We start from the raw sequence: 11295 nt of genomic DNA, 5'->3' as shown, positions 1-11295 counted from the left end.
CGAGCTGAGGTTGTGGTGGGGAGGTGTGTAGGGGAGATTGTGGTTCTCAGGAAAGTGGAAGTGTTGGTCCAACCACTGACTGTACGCCGGGTCTCTAAGACCGGGAGGGACTGGAAGTTCCCTGGAGAAGCACGTGATATAAGGATGTGGAGGCGCAGAGAAGGTGACATGACGCGGCTGGGAGGAGGGCTGGGAGGTGTGTGTGTGTTTGTGCACACAGGGAGGACACACGTCTTTGCAGGGCAGCGGCGCAGAGCGGACATTTTCGCGAATAAAATGCTGAAGAAACACATTAGTGCTGCAGAGTCTGTGCTCACTGTGGCTGCAAATAAACGCTGTCTGGACTCCTGTAGTAACACCCAAAATCACTTCCCAGGTGTGAAGTGTGGGGAGATGAGGTTTAGCCTTGGTCTTTTCAGCCAGAAGCAAGCATCTCTCTCTGTTCAGGGATGCGAGTCCCACATCACACTGAAACCCACACTGCATCCCAGGACCACAGAGCTGACGGGCGTGCTCCAGATGGCCGCCCGCTCTGAGATGGGTGTGTCTGGGATTTCAGGGCACAGATTTGTATGCAAATTATTTGTCCTGTGTTTACATCTGCCCTCGTAGTTCTGGACGTCTTCCATTGAAAGATTAAGTCTCAGGCACAGTTTTAAACGACTGTCACAAGATACCTCATTTAATCCTCTCAGTATCCTCAGAAGTAGTCTTTCAAGTGGGAAAACAGGCTCAGAAGATTGTCTTGGAAGGTCAACACCATCTAGAGGCCAAGTTAAACCTTGGCCTTGGCTCATGTGGTAAAGAATCCACTGCAATGCAGGATACCCAGGTTCGATCCCTGGGTTGGGAAGACTCTCCTGGAGAAGGGAATGGCAACCCACTCCAGCATTCTTGCCTGGGAAATCCCATGGATAAAGGAGCCTGGTGGGCTACAGTCCTTGGGGTCACAGAGAGTCAGACAGGACTGAGCGACTAACACACTCTGACCTGAATCGAAGTTGAATGCCGACTCGCTGTGCTGGCAACTCTCTCCCACCCCTCACCCCTCCCTGGACATAATTTTCCTGGTTAGACTGGAGTTGGATCTCCTTCTTTTCAAGTCAGTCTCGACTCTCTGTGCACCCACCCAGGACACCTTCTTTTTTTAACCATAGCCCAGCAGTGTCACAAAGCCCCTGAGATCCTGTCCTGCTTATTAGGATTCAGACTTTACGTCCTCGGGGGAAAAGTACAATACGTGATCTTCCGAGAGAGCGGTGGGTATGACTCTCCTGTGTTATTCCGTTGAGGCCCACAACACCGCCTGGAGTAGCGGAGCCTCGTGGGGGCCCCTCTCACTGGGGGACAGGGGGCCCTCTCTGGGCTGCAACTGCTTTGTAGGTTCTGATAGATTTTCCGGAGAAAGACATTATTCAGCCGGGACTCTGACCTCTTGTGAGGCGCTGTGGTATTTGTCAGCTATGTGGCCTTTGCTTGGCGGTGACGTTATTAGCTAGCCCGGCAAGACCAGAAGGCTCCATCTATTACCTCTCAATAAGGCGTTTTCATCAGTTTCGATGTTTGGGTCATTTTTGTTGTGAAGGGAAAATCACTTCAGCAAGTTTATTCCTCGCTCAGCAAACAAAGATCCACCAAATACATCACATTTAAGGCAGAGATGGTCACAGTTCAGGAATGTTTTGCAGTCGAGTTCCTTCTAAACTGAAAACATTCTTTCAATACAGAGGATTCCTATGAGAACTGTAAAAGCCCTACCCACATAGACCCCCCTTTTGAATGGAGCCTACTGAAGGGTTATTAAAATTTTACCTTTTTGTCAATAAAGTTCTTCATGGGACGTTTTTCTTGCTGCATTTTAATGCAGTGTTCACTGCCCAGATGTACGAGGGAGGAGACAAAAAGGCCATTTAAAGCCCTGGCTCTAGAATAGCCCTATTATGCATTTAATTGAATCAAGTGACACCCATGGGCTGTGCTGTGTGTGGACATAGTTTCAGCTGTAGGTGGCTGTCACCAACCCACAGAGCCTTAAACCTGGGGCCACGGACACAATGTTGATTCCGAATCTTACTTCAGTGAGGGTGTCTACTAAGGAAAGTCACACACACAATGTTTTATAACAGCTGATTCTAATTTCTCTAAATTTTGAGCAGTTCATGAGAAACTTCCCTTTTTGTATTAATATAAATGATTCCATTTTTTAAAAAAAGTTTCAAATGTATAGATGACACTACATTGAATATTTGGAAGTGTTTTCTTGAACAGTGAGACTTTTTAAGCACCCCCCACAACCCCGACAATACTTGAAGCAAAAACCGATAGGTTTTTACTATTGGCTTTGTAACTGATTGATTGAAACTGTATTTTTCTAAGGTACACCTATTATTCATTCTCTAGACTAAGGACAAGTTAGTTAGCTTCCCAACTAGGGTTGACGCTTTCATATTATTCTTAAAAGCTACATTAAGTTAGACCCCCGAAGAGCCCTCCTGCTTGGTGGAAAACAGCAAGAGTGGCCCGGCTTGAATGCTGGGCCGTGGAGACCCTGCTCACAGACCACCGACTTTCAGCCTCACCTTTGGGAAGAGAGGGAATCAACGTTAGAGCAGAGACCTTGGTTTGGAACGCTGATTTCCAGACCTCGGGTCCTGGCGGCGCTTATTCAAACAGGGAAGCTGGACATCACCTCCGAGTGTCCGTTCAGCATGTCTGCCCCAGGCCCAAGGACCTGGACTCATCCAGGCCCCCAGTGAGGCTGCCGTTGCTGGACCAGGGAGCCCACTCTGAGAACCACCATGCTAGGGTCAGGGGGGACTCTGGGGGTCGGCAGGGTCAGGACACTCAGGTTGCTTCCATTCAGCCTCCTGCAGGACATGGGTTTAAACAGACATCTGGGTCCATTTGTGCACCCTATGACGGAGGTGCTCCCAGTGACCTGCCTGGCTCCCCCAGCGGAACCCAGTAAGGACTTGGGAGGAGGAGCCAATAAGTCCAAGCTGCCCCTGAGACCACACAGAGGCCACTTGCTGTCTGTGAACAGCCAGACAGGCCCTGTGTTCCCCAGAGCCTCTGAGGACATTTAAAATACTTTCCTCTGCCTCGGTTTAAAAGGAGTAGTGCCTGCCTCTCCCAGGACACAATCGGGGGGATAATTTTTTAAAGAGCTACTTCCCTGGTGGCTCAGACAGTAAAAGCGTCTGCCTACAATGCAGGAGACCCGGGTTCGATCCCTGGGTCGGGAAGATACCCTAGAGAGGGGAATGGCAACCCACTCCAGTATTCTTGCCTGGAGAATCCCATGGACAGAGGAGCCTGGCGGGCTACCATCCATGGGGTTGCAAAGAGTCGGACACGACTGAACGACTTCACTTTTCGCTTTCCTCCCAGGACAGCAGAGTCTGTTCCTAGTTTCCAATCCGAGGTCTCCAGCGGGTCTCACTCGGCGCTGATCATTTCTCTTCCCCAAGGGCAGCACCGGAGGAGCCGTGGGTCCTCCTCCACCAGGTGGGGCAGGACGGCTGCCTCTCCCATAAGCGGGCTGCAGGGTGGAGCACCGGGTCTGTAAGGCTGCTTGCTCACTGACCAACCCCGCTCCCTGGGTGCTCACCCTGCCCTTGGCATGCCCATCAGCAAGGGGAACACGGGGGGTGCAGGGGGTGACCAAGCCATGGCTCTTTTCTCACGGAAGCCCACACCCCGCAGACAGGCCAGGAAACACGGCCATCGTGTCCGGTACTCAAAAAGAGTTTGAGGCCAGGAAAGAAAACTAGGGACCAGGCAGAGGACATGGGGGTGGAGGGCATCTTTCAGGAGGGGGGCCCGCAGAGCACCTGGGGAAGCACCCGCCAGCCCAGTGGTGAGTCACGGTGGAGGTCAGTAGGGCTGACGTCATGGGAACACGGGGAGGGAGGCGGGAGGGAGGAGGCAGGTCAGGAGGGACCAGGGGTCGGGAGGAGCACGGAGCTTGGCGCAGTGGGACTGGGATTCGCCCTCCGCAGGGGAGCGGGGAGTCTAGGGCTGCCAGCAGCTGTGGATCCCACGGCATTTGGGCCCCAGGGGCCCTGGCTCCCGGGAGCGCGGAGGGAGCTGGTCATCTGGGCGCGACGGCCGCGTGGACGGGGCTGGGAGGAAGGCGTTGGGGGTTGTGGTTAGATCTGGGGGCTGTTGGGCAAACAGACTGCGTCAGGACCCGGGAAGAAGTGTCAGGAAGAATTCTGGGGTTTCCAGCTGAGGAAGGGGTGATGCGAGTTCCCATTGCCTGAGCTGGAGCACGTGGCGGGGGGCGCATCAGGGTGGGAGGACACGGACCGAGGGTGCAAGGAACCGGGGGTTTGGTCTCGGAAGCCTTTGGACATCCAGGCGAAGCATCCTGTGCGAATTTAGGGAGGTTGGGACTAAACTGGGGAATTGGGGGCTTACAGGTGGCATCCGGAGTCCTGGAGCTGGAGGCCATGGAGGCCGGACCCCGGGCCTAGGACGGTCAGGGGTCAGGAAGAGGCGCAGCCGGCATGGAGGGACCCAGAGCCACGGGTCTGAGCACCCACTAGCCCTCATCCTTTAAGGGAACTCGCCCCATCTCCCTGGCCACTGCACCAGGTGGGACACAGCACACACCCTCTTTTCCCGCTCTTAATGGGGGCGCTGCCGTCGCTTACTGGGTGGAACTGGGTTCATCTTGGAACCTAGCAGTGCCGGAGCCCAGGTCCGCTGGCACATCCATGGGACCGGAACACCCGAAGTTGCCCTGAAATCACCATGGAAATGCTGCGGGCTGCCTGCACTTACCTGAGTGGAGGGGGCGGCACCTACAATAGACTCTGAAGGCACGACGGAGGGGCTACTTCTCAACACTTTCTACGTGAGAAAAGAAATGAGCATAATACATTTTTTAGACTTAACAAGCACAGGAAGAGAACACATCCTTTCAGTCAGATTGAAATTTACAGGAATTTGGCAAAAGAAAAACAAAGTATCCAAATACCTTAAAAATATTCCCACGCGAAGAGGCAAAAAATCAACCCCTGAAACAGAGAAAGGCTAATAAACCAACATGCCGAGCTCCTCCCGCCACACGTCTGTCTACATCCTTCACCGGTGATGGGAGAGCCGGCTGGCGGCCAAAGAACTTGTCCGGAAAGGCAGACTGCACCAGAGGTGAGGTCCAAGCAGACAGCTCCACGCAAGCAGAAGTCATAGAGTCCTTCCTTCCCCAGGAGCCCTGGCCGAGCTGTATCATGGTGGTTACGGCTCCCACGTTCCCCTTTAACATCAGCGTCAGCACAAACTGTTGCTGTTGATGGGGTTTCCCAGAAGCAAAGCCCGACTGGTGCTCTGGATCTCCATTCAGCTTCCACATGCTCACACTTTGAAGCTGGCAAAAGACTCAAAGATGATGGGAGATACATCAGATTCCACACCAATATGTATTTTCCTGCAGGAAAGTGTTCTTGATTAAGCCAAGTACTACTATTTTTTTCCCCCCACTGCAGAGCAGAGAGGATGCTTAGAGTATATTTTGAATTGTTGTTGTTATTAAGTCGCTAAGTTGTGTCCAATTTTTTGTGACCCCATGAACTGCAGCTCGCCAGGCTTCCCTGTCCTTCACTGTCTCTCAGAGTTTGGTCAAACTCATGTCCATTGAGTCGGTGATGCCATCCAACCATCTCATCCTCTGTCATCCCCTTCTCCTCCTGCCCTCAATCTTTCCCAGTATCAGGGTCTTTTCCAATGAGTCAGTTCTTCTCATGAGGTGGCTAAAATATTGGAGTTTCAGCTTCAGCATCAGTCCTTCCAATGAAGATTCAGGATTGATCTCCTTTAGGATGGACTGGTTGGATCTCCTTGCAGTCCAAGGGACTCTCAAGAGTCTTCTCTAGCACCACAACTCAAAAGCATCAGTTCTTTGGTGCTCAGCTTTCTTTATAGTCCAACTCTCACATCCATACATGACCACTGGAAAAACCATAACTTGGACTATTCAGACCTTTGTTGGCAAAGTGGTGTCTCTGCTTTTTAACACCCTGTCTAGTTTTGTCATAGCTTTCCTTCCAAGGAGCAAGCATCTTTTAATTCCATGGCTGCAGTCACCATGAGCAGTGATTTTGGAGTCCAAGAAAATAAAATCTGTCACTGCTTCCACACTCTCCCCATCTTTTTGCCGTGAAGTGATGGGACCAGATGCATTAAGACACCCTGATTACAAATAAGCCTAGTGGAGGGGTTGGCAGTTCCCACTTCAAAATGGACTTTCCTCCTCTGCTCATTATCAGGGCAAGGAAATGCTGAGTCCAGCACACAGAGTAACCAGGATATTTAACTCACCTCCAATATCTTATTCTTGGAATAAACAAAATATCTCTTATTTTAAAAGAAAGAAACAAAGTTGCTGGCGCTCAGGAAAGCCCTTCCTCCTGGATCTTATAAAGAGGGTGGTTCCCTGAGAGCCTCATGGGAACTGAGTGGGGTGAGGGGGCAGCTGGGGTCGGTCACCACCCAAGTGGCCTTTCCTGGCTGGGGCACTGTGGGTCTGCAGGCTGTGTGTTGGGGCAGAGCCTGCCAGACCCCGAATATTTGAATTGTGGACACGGATTGTCTTGGTGTGACTGGAAGGAAGCATGGTCATTTTTAGCTTAGGTCTCGAAATTTCTTGTTTTCAAAAAAGAACTTTCAAAAACTGGTCCACTGGTGCATTTCTAGAAGAGGGATGCTTTCCTGGGTAGAACTGTTTTGAAAGCATTTGGGGTTTTCTGACTCCACTTTAAATCCCACCAGAGAGTAGGAGTTTATGATTAGAAAAATGTTCACGGAATATTTCCCCAGGTTTATTACTTCTTTCAAAGCAGTCTTCAAGCTTCCCAGCTTCTGCTTATAGAAGGCCAGCGATGAATGTCTCAGAATAGCCAGAGAAGTAAGCGATGTGGTGGGTATTGAAGTAGGAGGACTTCCTTTCGGCTTCTCTAAATGACAGTGTTCTGGGATGTCCCTCCTCCTGCACCAGAACATCTCCCGTTTGGAGGTTGCGTGTAGGCAAACCCTGAAAAGACTTGAGGCTTGTTTACATAAGAAAACTTCAGCTCTGAAGACCATATTCTCCAAGCATGCAACCATTTCGCAGAATTCTCAAACTGAATTTCTGTCTGATTGTTTCCAGATAAGCGTTGGGCCGTAAAACGATGTGCTGTCCCTACAGTTTGGCGAGCGGTGGGCCGGGGTGGGGGTGGGGGGTGGTGGCGAGGGTTGGTGGGGGAGCCTCCCTCGAAGATGAGGGTGTGCCCACGGAGGCGACTTGCAGGGGGCAGTGGGCTTGTGCGAACCCCCACGTCTCTCTCAGCAGCTCCCAGACCGGCGCGTGTGAGGGGCCCTGGTCCGCCGAGGACCTCCCCGGCACCGCCTGTGGCCCCACCCCTCTAGCCTCCAGGCTGTTTCAGACGGACAGGGATAAACCGGAGGGAGAGAGCTCTCAGGTGGCAGCCTCGTTATCCTGCCAGCCTCGATGAAGCGTCCCTCCAGAAGGCGTCGGCGGCCCGCGGACTGACTTCCAAGAGGTGCGCTCTGCCTCGGACACTTCCCCTCCGGCTTCCTCTTCCAGCTCCCGGTCTTCTGAATCGTCAGGAGGCCCAGCGTTCCAGGCGGCGTTTTTCTTCAACAAATGGACGTCAACCCATCTGAGAAGCTGCCGGGGGCTCTGGGCTTCCCGCCTCCCACGGTCTTTGATGTTTGCCCAGACGCTCGAAGTCCTCGTCCTGGGCCTCCTCCGTCTCCTCACTCCTGAGCATCTCTCCTCCAGCTGGGCTTAGTTTCCCTTTCCTGGTGGGCTTCTCCCGTGATCCCCGAGTTTAGCAGCCCGTCGAGGGCCTTTGCTCAGGGATTTCCGAGCTCTGAGCTCTGCCGCCTGCTCACATGGCTGTGAGACGCCTTCAGGCACCTGCGGACCTGGGCTGACCACGAGGTCAGGGGGCAATTCCCGGGGTACCTGGGGCTCTCTCCCCCTTCACCTCCACCCACTCTCTTCCTCTGTGTGTCCCTACAGACAGGGAGGAAGCCACCTGGGGTCGAGACGACAGAAAAGGCAGCCATTCCTAGTTCTATACTAGTAAAACAATGCATTAAAAAAAAAAAAAAATCTCCGGAGAACACTGTGCCATATCTGTAGTTGCTTTGGTTTTCTGCAAAATTATTTTCTTATGACAAAGAGCTCACCATTGCCTTCTAGGAAGCACCATATCATCTGAGGATTTTCCCAATTATATATTGCTTTGCTGGGGTGGAAGTTGGTCATTATTCATGTCTTGTTCCTTTACAGTAAAGACCAACAGGTGTAAAAAACTAGGCTAGATATTTCAGTAAGATCACCTCTAGTTCTTAGAACCTTCCTGCGGGTAGGAGTAATCTCCACATTCAGTTCACACAGCTGAGGAAACTGGAGACTCAGAGAAGTTCAATTACGTGCCCGAGGCAGCACAGCCAGTAAGTGACAGAGAGCTGGGAAAGGAACCTCCGTGTTTTAATTTCACACCAGTTAGGGCTCTGGGCTTAGAGGCTGGGAGGTCTCCTCGCTTCTACTCCAGGTGTTTTCACGAGCAGGAGACAGAATGAGACCGTAGGCTGGTCCCTGAGTCCCGATGGAGCTGTGGAGGAAATTCTGGCAGGAACATTCAAAGGCACTGACAGCGGGATCCTTCTGACTGACAGTATCAGGGACTTAGGGGTCACTTTGAACACATCGCTGATGCCAGGGAGACAGCTGCTGGGTACAGTGGAACACTGTAGTTTGGAGAAAAACCTGTCTTACCCTCTCTGTGTCTGCTTCTAGCTCTGCCTTTTCAAAGTATTGATATTATACCCGAAAGCCAATTTGTCTTACCCGATCATGCGTCTCCATTTATCCTTAAAAAAAAAAAAGCTTCGGGAACTAGGTGGTAGCTACTCAGATGCTGGATTTCATATGTGGAGCCCGGCACCAAGGAAGATGAATACTGAACCAGTTTTCAAACTCAGGGTTTGCCTCTGGACACTGTGTCTTTGATAATTACGGACAACCACCCGGGGGCCAGGGCTTGCTTCCCTGGGGACATGTTTCAATTCCTCCCTTCTGTGCAGGAGCTGCTTTCGCTGCAGACCGAGACCCTCCCAGCCTGCACTGCCGGCAGCCACGGCAGCTCGCAGGCACACAGAATCAGGGTCCCTTGCCCCGAAGCTTTCCCAGCTGAGCGTCCCACACCCTGCAGGCCCTTGTCTGGGCACCTTCCACTCACGCTTCGCTTTGGGCACCTTTTCACTTTCTCAGTTGAATGAAGCAGTGCATGTGTGTGTGGCTTTTTTTTAATCTCAATAAAATTCCCAAACAGTGCCGTCAGACTCAGCGAGAGGTGCTCTGGGAACCCACCCAACCCACCAGCGGGAGGAGAACTGCGCAGGAAAAGGACTTGACTTGTTCCCAGGGGCGAGTGCTACGATGCACCTAAGTCATCTTCAAAACTGATGAAAGGCCCCAAACCGCCTGCCGGGTAGCGTGTTGTCAACTACACCAGGGTCCTGGGGTGCAGGATGTCGGACTACGAGGGACAAGGAAGCAAGCTAGCGTTTTAAAAAAGTTGCATGCGCCACATGGCATTTCATACCCGACCCAACCCCCCTCTCCCCTGTATCCCCCTCCCCCAATATAAGCTGGGAAGCCCTGCAAATTCCAGTGGGCCAGAAGCATCAGTTATGTTTATAACCAAGGTTCGGAACATGCTGGAAACTGTCCCCCTGTAATGGGGGCATAGATCCCACCGTTCTATCAGGTGTCAAAGCACACCATTCTACCCAGCTGCTGCGGAGGTGCTGCTGAAAGGGCCCTCGGGTCCACGACCAACACCTATTAAGCAGCCGGCCTAAATGCTCCCCTTCCAACCTCTGACATCACCCTCAGGGCAGGCAGACACAATTGCTGAATTGCATACGAAAATCATAGTTTTATTGTCCATACAATCGAAGGTTTAACTCGGACTCCTGCTTTCTTTCCCAGCTGGATAAAGAAGCGATTCTTCTCCTGGAACAAATAAGCACAGTACACTATTGTAATCTAAGAAACAGGCACTATTTATGTATGGGAAAGCCTTGCTCTCAACAGGGCTAACAATCCGAGGGCCCGTGAGCTGCCATTTCGGCAGCTGTGTAAATGCTGAGCGGCCGAAGTCGCGGATAAGGAGATGCTAGCAGCGGCAGACGGGTGGCAAGGAGCACCCCCGGGAGCACCCCCTCCGCCCAAGCCCAGATGCCTCCCTGCTAGTTCAGCAAGCACGACTCGTAGGTGGGGACCATGTACTTGATGTTGATGAAGGCGTCTTCACCACCGTAGCGCTCGAAGGCCTCCAGGGTCTCTTGGATCAGGTCGCCAATGTTCTCCCGCTTCTGCTGGCTGTAGTCGATGCCGTCCCCGGAGTTCACTGGTTCATGCAAACAAACACACAGAGAGGCCCGTTACTGCGTGGCACTTTCCCAAAAAGTCCTATGCATGGGTCTAGGCACTGGTCTCCAAGGCCTATGCCTCGAGACTCAAGCATGTAATGTTTGACATTGACATGGATCAGTCAACGTTGGACCGTTTGACATGATCCTGGTAGAGTCTCAGGAGTGGTGACAGGTAGACCAGAACACAAAATCCCACTAGAAGGGAACTGATGAAAGGTCAGCAGAGCGTAAACGAAAGTGAGGTGCTGAAAAGTCATCTCAGCTAAAGACATCAGGGCGTAAATGAAAACCAGGTGACCTGTGGTTACAGCACAGCTCACAAGTCAGGGACTCAGTCTCAGACACGGTAATTACATCAGGAGTGTTCTCCCAGACCCTGGCTTCTTCAAAGCCCCAAGATGGCCTAGTTAGAAGGAAGGGCCCATGGTCAGACGAGGGTGCTGGCTTTGCGTGATTGCAGACAGACACGCGGTGTAGTGGAGGGCTTAGCCTGTGTCTGGGGCTTGCATCTGTGGGGTGCACGCTGTCCCCTCCAGGCCTCATTAACCCCGGTGTTCAGCCTCTGCTAGTACCCCCGCCCCTCCTATCACTGGGGGTGCAGCTGAGAGCGGGGATGGCCTCGCCTGCCATCTCTTCCTCATCTCTTCCTGAACGCCCCATCCTAGTCCTCAGTTACAGCTTCATAGGGATGGGAGCTCTGCTGGTGCTGGGGTCTAAGTCCAGGCAGGCAGCCTGCCCCGGGGGTCGGGGGGCACACCTGGAGGACCTGGCCGAAGTCTCACCTCCCTGAGCCTGGAAGTGACTGCTCAGCTGCCTCTCAGACTCTGCGGGAAGAGG

At 52.5% G+C, this 11295-nt stretch overlaps 1 protein-coding gene across 2 annotated transcripts in view; it reads right to left on the bottom strand.

Moving 5' to 3' along the window:
- Positions 1-10272: 10272 nt before the first annotated feature.
- Positions 10273-11295, bottom strand: part of PACRG (parkin coregulated) — a 535154-nt gene continuing 534131 nt past the window's right edge. For both annotated transcript variants that reach the window (XM_068985431.1, XM_068985432.1), the window contains one exon: positions 10273-10433. In XM_068985431.1, coding sequence (XP_068841532.1) covers positions 10273-10433 — 161 coding nt within the window. The remainder of the gene's footprint in view (positions 10434-11295) is intronic.

The sequence above is a fragment of the Capricornis sumatraensis genome, chromosome 13 (genome assembly GCF_032405125.1).
Source record: "Capricornis sumatraensis isolate serow.1 chromosome 13, serow.2, whole genome shotgun sequence".
Classification (NCBI taxonomy): domain Eukaryota; kingdom Metazoa; phylum Chordata; class Mammalia; order Artiodactyla; family Bovidae; genus Capricornis; species Capricornis sumatraensis.
The sequence above is the reverse complement of the archived record's forward strand: the minus strand, read 5'-3'. Positions and strand labels throughout refer to the sequence as shown.